The 21,766-nt window shown below is 40.6% G+C and overlaps 1 protein-coding gene across 1 annotated transcript in view; it reads right to left on the bottom strand.

The window, feature by feature from the left end:
- Positions 1-471: 471 nt before the first annotated feature.
- Positions 472-21,766, bottom strand: part of si:ch211-195b21.5 (uncharacterized) — a 32,282-nt gene continuing 10,987 nt past the window's right edge. Inside the window, exons 3-9 of the mRNA XM_062058970.1 lie at positions 19,679-19,797; positions 19,014-19,584; positions 11,076-11,649; positions 10,648-10,715; positions 10,363-10,459; positions 10,149-10,267; positions 472-3,229 (exon numbers count right to left, since the gene is read on the bottom strand). Of these exons, the coding sequence (XP_061914954.1) occupies positions 2,795-3,229; positions 10,149-10,267; positions 10,363-10,459; positions 10,648-10,715; positions 11,076-11,649; positions 19,014-19,584; positions 19,679-19,797 (1,983 nt within the window). The 3' untranslated portion in view covers positions 472-2,794. The remainder of the gene's footprint in view (positions 3,230-10,148; positions 10,268-10,362; positions 10,460-10,647; positions 10,716-11,075; positions 11,650-19,013; positions 19,585-19,678; positions 19,798-21,766) is intronic.

Raw genomic sequence — 21,766 nt, 5'->3', positions numbered from 1 at the left:
AACTTTCCACATGCAAGATTGAATCTATTGTAACCTATTTTTATGGGCTTTCCTCTTTGTGATGTTAATTCCTGTTACACGCTGTTATACAGTATATGCCTTGCGCTCTTATTTTGAAGGCGCTAAGAGCGGAAGTGATGACACGGAGTGGAGCGGAGGTTTTTGAAAGAAGGTAAATAAAGTGGTCCTCGTGTAAACTGGAGCCTCCGTGTTTATTATTTTGTAGTTTCATACAGTATAGGCGACATTTATAAACCCTCGGTTACACTATTTAAAAAAGTTATTTAATAAGAAGCCAAAAAGTGCAAAAACAATAATGTTTATGTTGGAGGAGTTGTGAATGACCGTAGGGCCACAACATTAGGTACACCTGCAGACTGCAGCACGGATTTCATATTTCATTCATTCACAACTCCTCCAACACGAACATTATTGTTTTTGCACTTTTTGGCTTCTTATTAAATAACTTTTTTAAATAGATTAAATCTTGCACGTGGAAAGTTTAAGTGTGGGCTTTAGTTGATATAACACTCCCGTCGGGGGGTGCATTCTATGACGGGAGTGCATTAATCCAGCACAACAGCGGGGTATGGACTTCATTTATAAGTAAAGGTAAGACCATAATAACGTTTTTTTATTAAATATGCTTTTTTGTGTACTACAGTTTGTATGTGTAAAGTTAAAGTTAAGTTAAAGTACCAATGATTGTCACACACACACTAGGTGTGGTGAAATTTGTCCTCTGCATTTGACCCATCTCCTTGTTCACCCCCTGGGAGGTGAGGGGAGCAGTGGGAAGCAGCGGCGCCGCGCCCGGGAATAATTTTTGGTGATTTAATCCCCAATTCCAACCCTTGATGCTGAGTGCCAAGCAGGGAAGAATGCTGGTATGAGCTTTTAAACATAATCCGTTAACTGCTGCCAATCAAATGGTGAATAAGATACTCTTTAGGGTTCATATGTTTGTAAATCTGACTGTGATGAAGTCAGTGCCTCACCAGCCATGAACCTCACCGCACGTCACTGATTGGCACCATAATGAGGCAGAATGAGTCAATAAAGGATATAATAATAGCAAAAACGTGGTAAAAAATTCTAAACAACGGACATTTATCCATTAAAATATCAAGAAGCTGCTGATAGTGTGTATTCCAAAGCAGCCGGACTGTCCAACGCAATTGCTGTACATTATTATATTACAACAAAACTACAGTTGTTTGCAGTACATTCTATTGTATTGTTTTTCATACAATATGTCTTATCTAAAATGTTATTTTTAATTCTAAAAGGCATGTTACATGTTAAAATTGTGATGTTTTGGAAGGGCCAAGCACCAATTAAATAGATTTTAATTCATTTCAATGGGCGACGCGGTTTAACAATACACATCTTTCAAGGTATAAGCTGCATCACAAAACCAATTAAACACGCATCCCAAAGTACTACAGTGTATTGAGGATAAGAAAAGTAAATAAATCGTAAACATTTTAAATTCATACAGACATTGACCAAGTGGTCACTGCAGACCTGATCGTGTTGACTCTACTTCACTCAATGAGAGCGACAGATTCAAATGAGCAGCAACCTTTCTCTGCATTTTTTCCCTGTATGACGGGACTATCCCAAGAACTGTAATACTTTCTTTTGAAATACATGTTGGAACCATTTCCACAGGCAAGGACTGAAAATGTTGCTGTGTTGTTCACTTGACTTTTTGCTAGGAATTTGTGTGTGCATCCTATTAAGGGTTCTCTGGGACTCACAGGGAAGGTGGTCTGTTTTTGGATACTATGGGGCCTATTTAGGGTCTTTTTGGGGGTACATTGTTTCCTCGTCTTTCCCCATTTTAAGGAGGTTTGTGTATTGTATTAATTTTAATTTTTTAATAAAGAAACATACTAAAATAAACGCCTGCCTCTCACACCTTGCCGTGACCACCCACAGGGTCCTGCCTAGATAGTTGAGAGGTTGACTGCTCGCTGGTAAATAAGTTTGATCGTAAAACAAACTTGTTTGTAATCTACAGGTACCTTTGTTTATTGTATATGACAGCGTTCTTTGAAATCTTTGTGGAGTTTGTTGATTGTCACCAGATATGAACAAAAACATAACTGAAAAAATTGCCATAATGAAAAGTCCAGGTTGACATATGAAAAAACATGCGAGTGTTATTAGCAGCAGAGCACTGCAAAAGAAAATAACATGTTATCTTTTTTTATTAGTGAACTGAGCACACACGACTGATCTTCTTTTCAAAAACGATATGACCCCAATATGGACACCAAAGGCAAAACAATTCAAAATATAAAACATTTTGTCTTATGATATATACATGGAAGGTTCAGCAAAGGATAGCAAAATCTGAAACACAGGTCACTAAAACTTGTGAAAAACGGTTTATTTACAGGGAGAAATATACAGTATTTGAATTTACGATACACTGAGCTCAGAGATCTGTTTATGTTGTTTACCGGTGACCTATGATTATTCTTGTCTTTTTGGACTTATGTTACAATGTTGGTTATTGTTGGTAATTACAATTGTCATCGAACCCTTTTAACCAGAGTGTGGCGAACTTAAGACATGATGATTAATCTTTTTACGGGAAGTTCAGACATCAAAGTGATAGCTCTTTGCCTTGCACTCTTTCATACCTGACTAATCAATACCCACAGCTGATGTATCTCCTAATCTAGTAAACAAGCCAACAAAAACAAGTTGCTGATTTTTAACATAAAAAGGAACTTGGAAATTCATAAAAGGAATAATAAAACCAACGACACATGACTTACGACTAATTCTTCTTTTTCTTCTTCTTTTTGTCCTTTTTCTTTTTGTGTGACTTTTCTTTCGAAACCTTTCGTTTGTCGTCGTGGCTGTCGTCGCTACTTTCATGTTTTTCCTTTGCATCTTTTAGCTTTTTCTCATTGGATGTTCCTTTACTTCTTGTGTCCTCCCTAACTTTGGCATGGCTTTCAACACGCTGATCCTTGTTCTGCTCCTCTACATTTGGAGATGTAACACAACGAGAGACAGTAATGAGCATCCTCTCTTTCTTGATCTCCTTCCACATATGATTCTTCTGCTCATGCCTGTGAGCAATGTAATCATCCTCCTGTTTGATTCTGTCCTTCCCTTTGTCTCCTCTTTCAGTACCACTGTGGCCCTTGTTGTCTTTCAGACTTAAGTGCTGTTTAGCATCTTCGCTATGTTTATTCGCCTGCGTTTTCTGCCAAAAGACACAAACAAAAAAATTAAAGGTTACTACTATAAATCGTTTCCGTATTATAATAAATAAATAAATGTATTGTATTGTATTGTACACTTTATGTTGACAACTCGTCTATGTGGACCAATTCATCAAGTCTTGGTCCACTGTGTTCTTATTACTAAAAATAGTTTCTCTTAAAGGGGAACTGCACTTTTTGGGGGGGAATTTTGAGTATCGTTCACAATCATTATGAGAGACAAGAAGACAAAAGTTCTAACTAAAATCAGCTTGGTCCTGGTAGCTAGCAATGCAGCTAATGGGGGCAATAAATTCTACCTCAAAATCACTTTAAAAATGCATTCAAAGCTGTAAGCTGTATAATAACCAAGCTCTAGCAACATTGTTATTGTAAGAGCGTATGTACTGTAGTTGTAATAAACCGCATGATATGCTGCGCGTATCATGATAAATATTTAAAGTGTGACTCATTCGAAGCACAGTTGTACGTTTGGTCAAGCTGGGTATGTTTTTCCGGTTTATTTGGGTAAGCACTTCATTTATGTCGAAATAGCTTGGCTTTAAGTTCCACATTTACAGCTTCGAGTCAAGCCAACTTCACTCTCTCGGCTTCCGTCTGCTCCAACATTACACCCTTCCTTCGTGCTGGCTTCTTTCTATAAGCAGCAGTTCATCATCAGTATATTAAGCTTCAAAAACGATAAGGTTGTGAATCCTCATTTGACCAAAAATAGTGGTCTTCTTTTTCTGTTACTAAATCTGCCATGGTAAGAAAAAACACTCGCGTATGTTTCCAGAAGTGAGACACACAGTTGTTGCCAGAAGTCGAACGGGCGCTGCTATGGAAACGGAAATAAATGTGCGGAAGAAATCCGTTACTGCAATGATTAAAATGACCAAAATACAGAGAACATTGTACATATTGTTATGAACGTGCCTGTTAGTATATTATATATAGACTTGCAGTGTGTATACAAAACATTGATGGAGGGTTTTGAAGTTGTTTTAGAGGGCTTTGAAGGTTACAACAGTGACTCCAACTAAGGCTGAAACGACGCGTCGACGTAGTCGACGTCATCGGTTACGTAAATACGTCAACGCCGTTTTTGTGCATCGACGCGTCGCATATTTACGTCACACTACCGTCATGGCGGACCGCAAAGCAGACGATCAAAGCAGACGATGCGAGCGGTGCGAGCGAGGGGGGAAAAGCATGCCAAAAGTGGTCAAAAGTGTGGGAGTATTTCAATAAACGGCCTAATAATGTTGTGTCGAGCGGAAATGGCCTATCATAGCAGCACAACGGCTATGAACGAACATTTGAAAAGAAAACCATCAACTAGTCAATCGTCCGCGCGAGCATACGTTGTCATCATTACACAAAAACATGAATGTGTCATTTGTATCTGCTAGGGGTGTAACGGTACGTGTTTTGTATTGAACCGTTTCGGTACGGGGCTTTCGGTTCGGCACGGGGGTGTACCGAACGAGTTTCTAAGCTAAAGCTAACTTTAGCTGCTAAAGTCTTACCAAGCTGCTTCGCTCCTCTGCCTCTGTCTCAGCACGCAGCATTGTCCCACCCATACAACCATCTGATTGGTACACACGCAGCATTGTCCCACCCACACAACCATCTGATTGGTACACACAAAGCATTATCAGCCAATCAGCAGTGTGTATTCAGAGCGCATGTAGTCAGCGCTTCAGCGTGGAGCAGATAGGTGTTTAGCAGGTGAGCATCAGGCAGCGGACTCTCCCCAAATGATAATAAACACCTCCCAGTCAACTACTAGTAACATCACTATGAGCCCGTTGACCTTCTAGAAATATAAACTGCAGCTCAGCTCACTCGCAGTCCTGGCTTGAGGTGAAGGCTAATTACCTCTCAGTTCCAGCCACATCGACCCCTTCTGAGCGCCTATTTTCAGCTGCTGGGAATATTGTAAACAAGAAAAGAACCAAACATGTAGACATGCTAACCTTTCTTCATTACAACTGTTAGTCACTCACTGGAATGAGTAGAATTGGTTATTGTGTACTGTGTTGGACTGGATGTTTATTTTGCACATTTTAAAAGCAATACTTAATGTTTACAGTGCTCCAGAATATTTAGATTGGCACTTTTTTGTATTGGATGTTTATCTTTATTTTTGCACATTTTAGCAAACAAGCAATACTTTCACTTTTGTTGAAATGTTTACACTGTTGTTACAGAATATTTCGTTTTGCACTTTTTTGTATTGGATGTTTATCTTTATTTTCGCACATTTTAAAGCAAAATAAGCAATACTTTTACTTTTGAAATGCTTATACTATTGCAGAATATTAAGATTTGCACTGGATGTTGACTTTTATATTTGCACATTAAAAAGCAAAAAAGCTACTTTTAATTTTGTTAAATGTTAAAAGTTTTAAATGTTTACATTGTTACAGAATATTTAGTCATGTTGTTGTCAATGTTGACTGAGTGGCCATAATTCTTTTTTTTTGTAAATAAAAGCCATGCCTTTTGAAAAAACGGGCCTACATTTATTTTTTTCATCTTCATTTTGAATAAAAAAATAATCGGTAAAAGGAAAAATAATCTATAGATTAATCGGAAAAAATAATCTATAGATTAACCGATTAATCGAAAAAAATAATCCATAGATTAATCGATAGAAAAATAATCGCTAGCTGCAGCCTTAACTCCAATTAGCTGCATCTTCGAAGCTTATTTAAAATACTAAAAAAAAAGTCATGTGTTCTTGTCTCTCGTACAGATTGTGAATGATTGGCAAAATTCCCAAAAAAGTGCAGTTTCCCTTTAAGTCGACATTGACATACATGGTCGACCGCTTTTGTCAACACAAAATGTGAGAGCCTAATGAGTCATTTCTATGAAAAATGTGTTTTAGTATTGTTAACTTCCTCCTCATCACTATCGCCTTAGGGAGTGTGTGGCACACTTACTGGCTGTATCGGCACTGCACTGGTTACTAGAAGCTAGCAGCTATATAACAGTTAAGCACGCAAGCTAGATATTTGCAGACCTGCCAACATTTAGGACATTTTAGTAGTACAACAGTATGCATCCATTGCCACACGGCTTCTGGACCAAATCTTAAGGTACAGTGTTCTTTCCATTTTGAGCGAGCAGTACTAGGGCCACTTGTTGGGAGTGGCAGCTTAGAAGGGAGCGCTCTGAATGTGTACATGTTGGCCAGTCAGCATTTGTAGCAAGTGTCCTTAATTGAACAACATTGCAGTCTAAAACAGCACATTTGTTAATACAAACCAGTATCAAATCGTTATATTTACATAAGTCTCCAAGACAGAAGTGTATTAGAAAGTGTCCAGTAACAAACATGTCTGCACCATTCAATTTACTGTGCCATGAACTTAACTTTATTAAATTATTGTGGCCACAAAGTGACGCAAAAAAAGAATTACCACTCATAAATCAATTCCAGATGTTAATTGTGGAGGTTTCCCTCCAGTAGGTTCTGCAGACTACCACACACTGCCAGGAGAGCCCGCATCAGAGTTACAACACTCTTTTATTTCCATGACAACGTATACGTGTTTTGCTTTCCAGCAAATGCTTTCTCTGCTTTTGCGTCTCTCTCGCTCTCCCTCCAGCTCCAACAACGTGTCTCATCCCGGCTGCTGCTAATAAAGGCGACAGGTGATTAGATAACAAGGCCCACCTGGGCCATCTACGCACCTGTCGCTGTCTTTGAGGACGGTCCTGGCACACCCCGTTCCGCGGCAGGCCCGCAGGCCACGCCCCCCTCCACATTAATATTAAATAGTTTAGTGTTTTTCATACCTACCATTGTTATCTGTTTGAATAATTTCTCATGATCAAAGAGGCATATGGACACAAAGTGCAGTTACGTCTTATGGCCATCAGGTGCCATCCTTTCAAAATTCTTACATAGTTTTTTATTTTTGAATCTTTTATGCCCATAAATTGCTACCTTGCACAATTTTCACATTTATTGTAGTTATTTATGTTGTTATTGTTATTTTTTTCTTCCCTATTACTTTGTTTATAATGCTTTTGTTGCTGTTAATAATCACTACCCAACTTCACTCAGTATGTCAGCTGCCACACCAGAGGAAATAAGATCCTGGACCTGCTGTACGCAAACATCAAGGATGCGTATAGCTCCATACCACTACCAGAGCTGGGCTGGTCAGACCACAACCTTGTTTACCTCAACCCCTGTTATGTGCCTCTGATCAAAAGACAGCCTGTGACCAAAAAAACAGTGAGAAGGTGGTCAGAAGGGGTCCAAGAGACACTACATTGCTGTTTTGAGGTAACTGACTGGCAGGTGCTCATGGAGCCTCATGGAGAGAACATTGACGGGCTCACAGAGTGCATCACAGACTATATCAACTTCTGTGTTGACTCAAATGTACCATCAAGGACGGTCACCTGCTACCCAAACAACAAGCCGTGGGTGCCCAAGGACATCAAAGCCCTACTGAATGAGAAGAAGAGGGCATTCAATGCTGGTAACAGGGAGGAGGTGAAAAGAGTTCAGGGGCTGCTGAAGACCAGACTCAGGGAGGCCAAGGAGAACTACAGGAGGTGGAAGGGAAGCTGAAGGACAACAACATGAAGGCGGTTTGGCGAGGTATGCAGACCATCACCAGCCTCAAACTGTCGGGGGGTAGGTGGGTGGACGGAGACAAAGCGAGGGCCAATGAACTAAACCAGTTCTTTAACAGGTTTGACACAGTGGCTCCGACAAGCTCTTGCCCCCCCCCCCCCCCCCCCCCGGGACATGCCAGCTGGCCCCCTGACAACTTCAGCGAACCGATCCATCCCCACCTCCCCTCCTCACAGCCCCCCAACTCCAATGACTACCTCCCCCCACTTAACACCTCACCCTCAGCTTGATGAACCCTCCCTCCCCCAATCACCTGAGACCCCCTCAGTGTGTCTGTCTGCAGAATAGGTGAATGCAAAGCTAAATAAGCTACAAACAGGCAAGGCCGTGGGTCCTGACGGTGTGAGCCCCAGGGTATTCAAAGCCTGCGCCCCACAGCTGTGTGGTGTGCTCCAGCACATCTTCAACATGAGCCTTAGGCTGCAGAAAGTCCCCACACTGTGGTCCCCATCCCCAAGTGCATGCGACCTAGCACGTCGAAGGACTACAGGCCGGTGGCTCTAACCTCCCATATCATGAAGACCATGGAGAGGTTGGTCCTGGAACAACTCCACCCTACAGTCAAGCCCCACCTGGACCCACTCCAATTCGCCTACCAGCCCCGACTGGGAGTGGAGGACGCAGTCATCTACCTGCTGAACCGAGCCCACACCCACCTAGACAAGCCTGCGAGCAGTGTGAGGGTCATGTTTTTTTTACTTCTCCAGTGCTTTCAATACCATACGGCCTGTGCTACTGGGTGTGAAGTTGGAGACGATGCAGGTGGAGGCCCCCTTGGTGTCCTGGGTTGTTGATTACCTGTCTGACAGACCACAGTACGTGCGACTGCAGGACTGTGTGTCTGATAGGCTGGTCAGCAACACCGGGGCCCCGCAGGGCACAGTCCTCTCGCCCTTCGTCTTCACCATCTACACCACCGATTTCCACTATCACTCAGAGTCCTGCCACCTTCAGAAGTTTTCTGATGACTCCGTGATAGTGGAGTGTATTGAGGATGGTGATGAGGAGGAATACAGGGCACTGGTGGAGGACTTTGTCACATGGTGTGGAAAGAACCACCTCCAGCTTAATGTGATGAAGACCAAGGAGCTGGTTGTGGACCTGGGAAGGAGGAGAAGTACTCCGGCGACACCTGCTTCCATCAGGGGGGTCGATGTGGACATGGTTGAGGATTATAAATACCTGGGAGTACACATCGACAACAAGCTGAATGGGTCAAAACACGCTGAGGCACTCTACAAGAATGGACAGAGCCGCCTCTACTTCCTCAGGAGGCTAGGATCCTTCAACGTCTGTACAAAGATGTTGAAGATGTTCTACGAGTCGGTGGTGGCGGGCGCCTTCTTGTACGCCGTGGCCTGCTGGGGCAGCGGGCTGAGAGTGAGGGACGCAAACAGACTGGACAAGTTGGTAGAGAAGGCCAGTAACGTGGTGGGAGCGGAGCTACACTCTGGCGGTGGTGTCAGAGAGGAGAAGTCTAGCAAAACTCCTAGCCATTATGGACAACACCTCCCACCCACTACACTCGGACCTTGCGGGGAGAATGAGCACGTTCAGTGGAAGGCTCAGACTCCCAAAATGCAACACGGAACGACACAGGAGATCCTTCATACCAACAGCCATCAGACTGTATAACGCATATGTTCCTTCTTGACTGCACTTAAATGTATAGTATATGTAGTATATGTAGAATATATTTATATTATTTATATATTATATAATATATTATATATATTATATTATTTATTATTATTTTTGTCTATTGTGAGCGAACTGTGGTGCTGAATTTCCCCCAGGGATCAATAAAGTACTTTCTTTTCTATTCTATTCTATTCTATTCTATATGCATATTCAATTTCTACTTGAGGTCCATGAAACAGTGTTTTTATCTACAATAATGTTTCTCCTGCAAAATAAATCATTTTGAATGTGTTGTGTTTTTTAAATAAAACTTGGTTAATGATTGATTTCAATATACATTTTTTTTGAAAATTTTGAGCACATTCAAAAATACAGCGATAATAATGATAACCGTGATAAGACATTTTCATACCGTGACATCCCTAATTCACATACAAAAGAGACCTGGGTTGGATTTGAAAAACAAATGACTGAATTGGACTGCTCATACTGACATAAAAAAATAGATACCGATCACATATGGGCAAAAAATCCATTAATGCTGCAATATCGGTATAGTATTGAAAGTGAAAACGTATCAAGACACCCCTAATTGCGACGGTAAAGGGACTCACACGGCCGATGTTTCGTTGGCAGTGGGCGGCTGCGTGACTTTCAGCACCATTCAAATCGCCGATGAACTCCTCACATATCTGGCAGTAAAAACCAATCACTGGTGAAAGGAAACCAAATCCTGCAGCAAAGAAACAAGACAAACCAAGGAGGGACTGAATGACATGAATCAATTTGATAAAGTGCTAAAGAGTAGACCTTTAAAAAATACTTTACCGTCCTCTTTGAACAATGTCCCAACTTCTTTCGTCAACACTTCAACTTGATGTATTTTGCTTTGTTTCACTTTGTTCCTTTTGGTTTCCTCATCAGACTGAAAAAAGAAGGTGACAAGTTAGATCAAACCACCAATATAAAGTTGCATTGTTTAGTGCACCTGTTCGGTTGTGTGCAAACAGGCAGTATTTGTTTCTCTCTTTTTTTTTTTTAAAGAAAGGTACTGTTAAGCCCGAGGGTTATTTTTAGTGACCGATTATCGTCAAGGTGTAAAAAATCCTGTACCTTGTGTTGAGTGCAGGATGACTGAGATATTCCAACCCCTTCGCTCTTTTCCCGTTTCTCTTTGGTTACTAGAAAGGTAAACACAAAATCTTCTAAGTCAACAATAAAAATCATAATTAGGCAAGTATAAAGAATCAGGTGGCAACAGTCTTTAACAGATTTAGTCCACCTACATGGCCAGACGGCACAAAAATGTATCCTTCACAAACTGGAGAACTGAGGAAAAAAAGTCAAAAATCAACGAGAAAAATAAAAAAAATATTTATAATTTCATCTGAACGAAGAAAGCACATTCTCCATAAACAATATCCGAAGTATAAAACAACATTCCTAGTCAAACTTTAGCCTGTTCTTTTTTCGATTGTATAAAGTACATGAGGTTGGTACCAATGAATAAGTTGAGTAACTGTTTTCATAAATCCTCTCACCTTTAATGAGTGACTGTAAAGAAACCAAAGCTTGGCGTATATTGTGTTTGTGCTGAGGTGGTAATCCTGAGGGAGCGACCAATGGGACTGAACTGAGAGTTTGCGCAGAAATCAACGGTTTTCCTTCACTGTGGCAGGCTGTCTTTTCCGTTGAATTACTACTTTGTGTTTTGCGCAAACCTTTTAATATATTTTTTAGCTTCTCACATTCTTTGTTGTCCAGAGAAGGAAAGGCTTGGCTCGAATATAGCTGACCACCCGAAATACTGAAATCTGATTTATTACTGAGATGCTGCTGGCTGCCCAGATTGCAGCTCTTCTTTTTGTCACAGTCTGGTTTGACCAAGTCTCCAGTTGGGAAAGTGGCAAACATTTTGTCTGTTGCGTCTTCATTCCCATACAAGAAAGACTCCTCGTCTTCATATTCATCAGCTCTTGTCGTCATCTGACTTTGGGGCTGAAGCCAAGAGAAGTCACTGCCTACTCTGTCATGAGGCAGGACCATGCTCTCAATTTCAGACGACGTTGAAGTCTCCATTTTGGGATGTTGCATTTCTAGGCGTTTATCAGAGGCCTGTAAATAGAAAACATTTTCTTTAACACATGCAGCACATTTGCCTAATTATATAGTCAAAGGTCAATGTGTTTTTTTCACTACATCTTTGATTGATGCTAACACTACACAGGAAACTGATACAAAAAAATAAGTGTTGCTGTTTTAGGCCATGGCCACACAAACATGGATACTTAATAAACCCATACTTCTCTAAATGTAGGCCTCTTGCCCAGATGCAAACACATACTTTTGTCCTTAAAGGCACACACTTTTGGACACCATAAGCAGGAAGTCAAGTGTGTTCGTATAAGTTAGAGAAATTGGTTTTTTTTTACATTTCCTGAAAAATTCAGTAGAATCTATCCATAATTGTTTGAGTTATGTTGCTAACAAACACACAATCAAACCCTGGCGAAAACATAACCTCTTTGGCGGAGGTAAGAAAGTCTGCGTTCTTTAGTACTTGTCTCACTCGATGTCGCGGGGGGCTGCAGCCTATCCAAATGCACTCGAGTGGAAAGCAGTGTACACACTGGACAAGTTTCTACATATTAAACCGTCACCCAGAAAATATTTTTGAAGTCAGCAAAGCCAAACATCAGTTTGTGAAGTATTTACATTATTATACTGTTAACTTTTCTGAGAAACAGCATTTTTTAAACTGATTTGAACCAAGTGCAGCTGGGATAGGGTCCAGCACTTCCCGCGACCACGAAAAGGGACAAGCGGTAGAAAATGGATGGTATGCGGTTAGAGAAAACAATGCCCAAAACCTTAGTTTTTAGTTCTTTACTCTGTAAACCAAAATCATAACTGCTCTCTTCATCTAAGACAGTGGTCACCAACCTTTTCAAGCCAGAGATCCCAGGTCTCAGCAACAAGCCAAAGCAAGATCGACCCCTGCTTTAAATATGTTTTATATATATATATATATTTTGGCAAGATGGCGGCGCCCTAAAGGCAGCGGCTTTCAAACGCTCTTGGGAGTGTAGAGCGATTTGGCAAAAAACACCCGTCATTTCTGTCAATTTCATGGCTGGCTCAAAGCGTGAACACTCTGTGATCACATACGACCGACAGACAATTCTGGATGTGGATGGATCGGGACGTTATAGACTGAAAGATGCATGTACGGTGGACCTCCTCGCTAGCATGGGAATACTTCGCGGGCTACATCGAGCGGCCTTTGTAGCAGCGGAGTCAAGTACTAGCGGTGACCGCCAATGGAGACGACGTAAGCGGTGTGAGCGGAAGCAGAAGCGGGGATGCCGAGCGGGGCTAACAACAAAGGGAAAAGCTAACCAAAGAAGCGTGGAGTGTCCGGGTAAGAAGTCTTTTAAACTAGAACTAGCCGGCGCCAGGCTGGATAATCCCTGCACACATAGCAATTCTCTTAGAATAAAACACAACTCACATAATGTTTTTTCTTTTGTGACGGTGTCAGAGGCAGACATACATTGTACTGAGGTGGCTAACTACGATGCGTTCAGTCTATCGCAGCATCAAGCAAACAATCTTAAAATTCCCGTTGTATCAAGTCCTAGAAATGGTCGAAACTATTTAAAGTGCACTACGCATAATAAACGCAACATTATTAATATTGCTACTTCGGATAATTTCAACAAACAATCCTCAAAACAGCCCACTACCTATAATATGGGCTTTTTAAACATAAGATCATTATCTTCCAAAACGTTATTAGTTACTGAGGTCATTAGAGACAACAAACTTGACATCGTTGGTCTCGCCGAGACCTGGCTCAAACCAGACGATTTTTTTGCGCTAAATGAGGCATCTCCTCCTAACTATACCAATGCGCATGTTGCCCGTCCTCTTAAAAGGGGAGGGGGTGTCGCACTAATATACAATGAAAACTATAATTTTACACCTAACCTAAATAATAAATATAACTCGTTTGAGGTGCTCACTATGAGGTTTGTCACACCGCTGCCTCTCCACCTGGCTGTTATCTACCGCCCCCCTGGGCCCTATTCGGACTTCATCAGTGAATTCTCAGAGTTTGTTGCTGATCTAGTGACGCACGCCGACAATATAATCATAATGGGGGACTTTAATATCCATATGAATAGCCCATCGGACCCTCCATGCGTGGCGCTCCAGACTATAATTGATAGCTGTGGTCTTACACAAATAATAAATGAACCCACGCATCGCAACGGTAATACGATAGATCTAGTGCTTGTCAGGGGTGTCACCACCTCTAAAGTTACGATACTCCCGTACACTAAAGTAATGTCCGATCATTACCTTATAAAATTCGAAGTTCTGACTCATTGTCAACAAACTAATAATAATAATAATAACTACTATAGCAGCCGCAACATTAATGCTGCCACAACGACGACTCTTACTGACCTACTGCCTTCGGTAATGGCACCATTCCCAAATTATGTGCGCTCTATTGATAACCTCACTAACAACTTTAACGATGCCCCACCATTGATAGTGTAGCACCGCTAAAGCTAAAAAGGGCCCCTAAAAGGCGTACCCCATGGTTTACAGAAGAAACTAAAGCCCAGAAATTATCATGTAGAAAGCTGGAACGCAAATGGCGTGCGACTAAACTTGAGGTTTTCCATCAAGCATGGAGTGATAGTTTAATAACTTATAAACGCATGCTTACCTCAGCTAAAGCTAAATATTACTCAAATCTCATCCACCTCAACAAAAATTATCCTAAATTTTTGTTTAGTACAGTAGCATTGCTAACCCAACAAGGGACTCCTCCCAGTAGCTCCACCCACTCAGCAGATGACTTTATGAATTTCTTTAATAAGAAAATTGAAGTCATTAAAAAGAGATTAAAGACAATGCATCTCAGCTACAACTGGGTTCTAGTAACACAGATACGACTGTATATACGACGGACACTGCCCTCCAAAATAGTTTCTCTCTCTTTGATGAAATAACATTGGAGGAATTGTTAAAATGTGTAAATGGGACAAAACAAACAACATGTTTACTTGACCCAATTCCTGGGAAACTTATCAAGGAGCTTTTTGTATTATTGGGTCCATCAGTGTTAAATATTATAAACTTATCACTTTCCTCTGGCACTGTTCCCCTAGCATTAAAAAAAGCGGTTATTCATCCTCTATACAAAAGACCTAACCTCGATCCCGACCTCATGGTAAACTACCGGCCGGTGTCCCACCTTCCATTTATCTCGAAAATCCTCGAAAAAATTGTCGCACAGCAGCTAAATGAACACTTAGCGTCTAACAATCTCTGTGAACCTTTTCAATCCGGTTTCAGGGCAAATCACTCTACGGAGACAGCCCTCGCAAAAATGACTAATGATCTATTGCTAACGATGGATTCTGATGCGTCATCTATGTTGCTGCTTCTTGATCTTAGCGCCGCTTTCGATACTGTTGATCATAATATTTTATTAGAGCGTATCAAAACGCGTATTGGGATGTCAGACTTAGCGTTGTCTTGGTTTAACTCTTATCTTACTGACAGGATGCAGTGTGTCTCCCATAACAATGTGACCTCGGACTATGTTAAGGTAACGTGCGGAGTTCCCCAGGGTTCGGTTCTTGGCCCTGCACTCTTTAGTATTTACATGCTGCCGCTAGGTGACATCATACGCAAGTACGGTGTTAGCTTTCACTGTTATGCTGATGACACTCAACTCTACATGCCCATAAAGCTGACCAACACGCTGGATTGTAGTCAGCTGGAGGCGTGTCTTAATGAAATTAAACAATGGATGTCCGCTAACTTTTTGCAACTCAACGCTAAGAAAACGGAAATGCTGATTATCGGTCCTGCTCAACACCGACATCTATTTAATAATACCACCTTAACATTTGACAACCAAACAATTAAACAAGGTGACGCAGTAAAGAATCTGGGTATTATCTTCGACCCAACTCTTTCGTTTGAGTCACACATTAAGAGTGTTACTAAAACGGCCTTCTTTCATCTCCGTAATATCGCTAAAATTCGTTCCATTTTGTCCATAAGCGATGCTGGGATCATTATCCATGCGTTCGTTACATCTCGTCTCGATTACTGTAACGTTTTATTTTCGGGCCTCCCTATGTCTAGCATTAAAAGATTACAGATGGTACAAAATGCGGCTGCTAGACTTTTGACAAAAACAAGAAAGTTTGATCATATTACGCCTATACTGGCTCACTTGCACTGGCTTCCTGTGCACCTAAGATGCGACTTTAAGGTTTTACTACTTACGTATAAAATACTACACGGTCAAGCTCCTGCCTATCTTGCCGATTGTATTGTACCATATGTCCCGGCAAGAAATCTGCGTTCAAAGAACTCCGGCTTCTTAGTGATTCCCAGAGCCCAAAAAAAGTCTGCGGGCTATAGAGCGTTTTCTATTCGGGCTCCAATACTATGGAATGCCCTCCCGGTAAAAGTTAGAGATGCTACCTCAGTAGAAGCATTTAAGTCTCATCTTAAAACTCATTTGTATACTCTAGCCTTTAAATAGACTCCCTTTTTAGACCAGTTGATCTGCCGTTTCTTTTCTTTTCTTTTCTACTCTGCTCCCAACCCGGGGTGGACCGCTAGCCTGTCCATCGGATGGGGACATCTCTACGCTGCTGACCCGTCTCCGCTCGGGATGGTTCCTGCTGGCCCCACTATGGACTGGACTTTCGCTGATGTGTTGGACTTTCACAATATTATGTCAGACCCACTCGACATCCATTGCTTTCGGTCTCCCCTAGGGGGGGGGGGGGGGGGGTTACCCACATATGCGGTCCTCTCCAAGGTTTCTCATAGTCATTCACATTGACGTCCCACTGGGGTGAGTTTTCCTTGCCCGTATGTGGGCTCTGTACCGAGGATGTCGTTGTGGCTTGTACAGCCCTTTGAGACACTTGTGATTTAGGGCTATATAAATAAACATCGATTGATTGATTAATTGATATATATATATATAACTCAGGACTACTCAGGACCTTCGTATTGTGAGGCACATGCACTAACCCCTGCGCCACCGTGCTGCCGTATATATATATATATATATATATATATATATATACACACACACATAAACATATATATGTATATGTATATATATGTAAATTGGTACAGTAGCGTTCCGTTATTGAATTCCAGGTACCGGGAATTGGTACTGCACCGATTCAATTGTGAACGTACTAAAGTTGTATGGTATACCGGTACTAATAAAATACCGCAGTAGTAATGAATTGAAAACGGTACTATACTGCTGTTGAAAAACACCAGTGCTTTTTTTTCATCCGCATGCTGTCGTGCGGCGAAGACGTACAGAGCTGAGGAGCATGCTTAGTGTATCAGCACACGCACACTCACAGAGAGCACAAGAAGAAACAGCATGGAGAAGAAAAATGGCAAATATAGGCAATTGTTCTGGTTAATAAAGAGGGTGCGTGAAGCGCAATATAGATGGAGGTATTTGGGCTTCAAAACTATCGATCAAGGTGACCCTTTTAACACGGAAGCGCCACGCTGAAAGCTATGCTTCAAAACATGCCTCGCCAAAGGTGGAAAGACCGTATTACCACTTGCGCTTCAAACTTGGGTAAACATTTAAATAACAATCAAGACTTGCAAAATGAGTTTTATCTCCCCTGTTGTGCCCATACAGATATGTAGACAGGCACACAGCTGTGGCTTGTAGCCAAATATTAGCAGTTAAAACCGCCCATGTAGCGCAAACTAAAGAAAGTGAAATGACTGAATTTTGTAACAAATTCATACAATTTGTGTTTTAATTTTAAAAATGTGTGTTTTACCTATTACATGTCTTATCTGTGTAGTATCAGCCATAGTATTGTTTTTAGTATTTACTAATGATTGTATTTTTCCTAATGCACAGACCAAGAGTGGCAACCATGAAGCATTTAATATAATGTCAGTAAAGCTTCATATTCTTTTCTAACCTAATGATAGATTATGGCAGGCTATATGTAATATATACACCGTATTTTTCCGATTATAAATCGCTCCAGAGTATACATCGCACCGGCCGAAAATGCATAATAAAGAAGGAAAAAAACATATATACGTCGCACTCGAGTATAAGTCACATTTTTGGGGGAAATTTATTTGAAATTTATGTGACAAATAGACATTTGAAAGGCAATTTAAAATAAATAAAGAATGGTGAACAACAGGCTGAATAAGTGTACGTTATAAAAACGCATAAATAACCAACTGAGAATGTGCCTGGTATGTTAACGTAACATATTATGGTAAGAGTCATTCAAATAACTATAACATATAGAACATGCCATACGTTTACCAAACAATCTGTCACTCCTGATCGCTAAATCCGATGAAATCTTCTTCCTCGTTGTCGCTCCTGGTATGCGCCGCTAGCGTCCTTTCTTTCTGCTGCTCGATCGCCGTTTTCTGCTGCATATTTCACTACGTTCAGCTTGTAATCTGCAGTATATGATTTCCTTTTCGGTGCCATTTTTGTTCGGCCCTTCTCAGTTTTTTTTAAATTATCCATTTTAATAGCTACGGCAGCATATAGCATATAGCAGTTAGCATTCCATGATCCACAATGCACTTCTGCAATGACCCTCCCCCACCAAATTCTTATTGGTTGACGTGTGTGTGACGATTGCTGACATTTGCTTCGTCTCTTCCGTGAATTAGATAAATATTTTGATTTGATATTTTATGGTAATGTGTTAATATTTTCACACATAAGTCGCTCCGGAGTATATGTCGCACCCACGGCCAAACTATGAAAAAAAATGCGATTTATGATCCGAAAAATACGGCACTTGTAAATTGTTCTTTTAGTGCAACAAGAAAAGCCCAAAGTGTTTAATGCTTTTTAATTTTTATTTTAATCTTTCTTAAATTATTCTTTGAGCGCAATAACAACCATATGTTTAATGTATCGCAAGATTGTTTTGTTAAAATTAAGCCAAAAATTACATTTTTTTAAGGTCCTCTTTATTTTGAAAAGTATCTAAAAGTACCACCGGTACCAAAATATTGCTATCTGGACAACCCTAGAACGTACCATCCATATCTAGCTGTGTCCCCTGATCGCCAGGAGTCTTCAATAACGGTTAAAGCGATGTTAAATGTTCATGTATACAGTTCATTCATCATTTCTATGCATTGCACATTGCTTTTTGCATGAAATACTATAAACATTTTTTATAATATATTTTGAGGTCTTTATTTTTTTTTCAATATTTATGATGGGAAAACTTGCTTCGGATTTCTCATGATTCGGTTTTGTTTGGAAAGGATTAGTAGGTAAAAGCATGGTAGCATTGTATAGGCATACATAGTGAAAAAGCATGTGACTCTGGGTGTGGCCTGTATAACAGATGAAACTACAAATGTAAAATAAACAAAAGAAAGACAGTATGTACCTGAATTGTGAGGACTGCATCTTTGAGAGTGGGCAGCCGCTCTTCCAGGTCTTTGTTGTTCATGACCAGTTTTAGTCCGTCCAACAAACTATTGCTTTGGAGACTACTACTACAACTAGCACCACCATTGCTGTGCTTGGGACTCCTTTCCTGTTTGTTGTCTTTGCCATGCTGTCTCTTGCTGCTACTGCTACTTTGTGATGTCGAACGCCTATGTCTGCTTTTGCTCCTTGTGCGATTTTTCTTGCTTCGGCTTCGGCTTCGAACTCTGCTTTTGCTTCTTGCACGACTTTTACCACGAACACAACTTTTACTCCTTCCTTTGCTTCGGCTTCGTCCACGACTCTTGCATCGAGATCTTCCACGGCTACGGCCATGGCTTCGACTTCTGCTCCGACTTTTGCTTCTGGTCAAATGCTTCTGATAAACACGATCTGATTTGACAGCCTCTTTTAGGACATTTGCCGACTTTAACGCATCCGCCAGGTTGCAGGCCATGTTTCCTTTAAGGTAGTCGGGAAAAGGTTTATTTTGGGCAATACATCTCAAGAACTCTTCACCAGCATGGTCACTGAAAAGATGCAACCAATCAACAGCAAAATCAAGAAGAATATCATTAAGAATGTTCCAAATTGGACTTAAATCAAACGCGTATTAACACATACCTGTTGTCTGGTCGATGTTTGGCAGGAGGGAGATTCCATGGCGCTGGAGAGGCAAGCGGCTGGCTGCCTCCTGCAGAAATCGCTGTATTAGGGTCCATGGGGAAGCTGCTACAGTGGGGCTGAGAATATTCACAATGCATGAATGGTGATACTTAAGCAATGTTTATACTATATCAATTACCATGTAAAATTAAGAGAAAATGGTACTTTCATTCGTAATGGGAGTTTTTGATGCGGAACATTTGGTTCAGTGTAGAAGTGTACCGATTTCTCACACAACATGCCTCTACTCAGTAAACAAATACAGTGCAGCCTTCGGATAGCAGTACTCATGACTCGCAATAGTGCCAACAAGAAACTTAAGTAGTGCAGTGCGATATTACAATACAGTATGTAACCTTATGTCACTAAACAAGGCGCAGAAATCCTAGCCGCCACACCTTGAAAATTAATTCTTTTTTTTTTTTTACATGAAAACTAATTAAAGTAACACAATGTATTGTAGGCTCCAGAAGAAGTCACAAAAAGACATTTTTTTTTACTTTTATTGTCAATCGTATAACAACAACCGGCCCAAATCCAACAGTTTTTACCTCCGTACAAACACTTTCGTCTCTGTGCTTTCTGAGACACAAAACAACACTTACTCATTCTCCGCCAATCTGGTTTCAGGCACAGATGGTGTGTTTGCAACCATGGGGAAAAATGAACATCAAATGAAAACCACAGGAACATGAAGCATTACCACCAGCAAGTCGTTACAGTATGAATGCATCATAAAATGTCTATTGGGCAATGTAAAAGTAATTCTTTATTTTTTATATAGTAATTTTACGTCTGGGCTGCGGCAAATGTAACTGCAGCAACAATGCTACTTTCTGGTAGCATTTTTAAATCACTTGACAGAACTTTAGGGCTAGAGCAGGCAGGAGTACGGATGTAAACAGCACTGCAAAAGCGGAGACCACAATGGAAGATAAAACAACAAAACCCGAAGAGGTATTGGTGCCGAAATGAGGAAAGATTTAAAACATCAAACAGAGGAAGGGTAATCTTTAAAACATGTCGCCAACAAGTTCTGAGAGACTTGAAGACGTCTATTATTTTTTTATCACTTGAAGACATGGCATGAAGAACAACACATACAGTGTCAAAATGTGACAAAATACTCCCATTACCTCAAAACCACGAGGTGATGAAAAGAAAAATACACCAAACAAGCCTAACTGAGTTGAGTTTATGACAAGCAATCCTGCAGACAAAGAGAAATTACAGATGCCATCTCTAAATTCATATGCGTCAACATGAATTTGGTATTCACGGTTGAAAAGAAAGGCTGGCTGGCACTAACAATATTTTTTTGTTTTGTTTTTCAATTGTCTTGTAATTTTTATATATAAAATACAGTATATGTTTTATAAAATATAGGAAAAAAGACAAGTGACATATGAGTGTGTATATAATTTTGAGAAAAAATACTATTGTGATTTGTATTCAGGGTTTCCCCTTAATGTAACTTAACGTGGCGCATTGCGGCCCATAGAGCGTGTCCATTTTCAGCCCACAGCTTTTATAGCATATGGCATATAGCAAAAATAAAATGTATTTATTTTAAGCAGGTATTAGCCACTATTGTCTTTCCACGCACGGGACAAAATTACAATAATTTTTTTAAAGAGCTTGACTTTTCACACTTGGTCACTGCTAACCCTGTTATCTTGACTGTATTCAATATGTCTTTGAATCTTTGATTCAGGTTTTTAGCAGTAGGTCCTTCAAAATAGCAGAGTAGTCTTATCATGTAGAGGAGGTTCTCCAATAGAAATGTCAGATAATATCGGACTGCCGATATTATCGGCCGATAAATGCATTAAAATCTAATATTGGAAATTATCTGTATCGGTTTCAAAAAGTAAAATGTATGACTTTTCAAAACGCCGCTGTACGGAGTGGTACACAGACTTAGGGAGAAGTACAGAGCGCCAATAAACCTTAAAAGGACTGCCTTTGCGTGCCGGCCCAATCACATAATATCTACAGCTTTTCACACACACAATGCATACTTGGTCAACAGCCATACAGGTCACA

This window comes from Entelurus aequoreus, linkage group LG09, assembly GCF_033978785.1.
Source record: "Entelurus aequoreus isolate RoL-2023_Sb linkage group LG09, RoL_Eaeq_v1.1, whole genome shotgun sequence".
Classification (NCBI taxonomy): domain Eukaryota; kingdom Metazoa; phylum Chordata; class Actinopteri; order Syngnathiformes; family Syngnathidae; genus Entelurus; species Entelurus aequoreus.
Note: the sequence above shows the minus strand (reverse complement) of the source record. Positions and strands in the feature narration are given on the sequence as shown.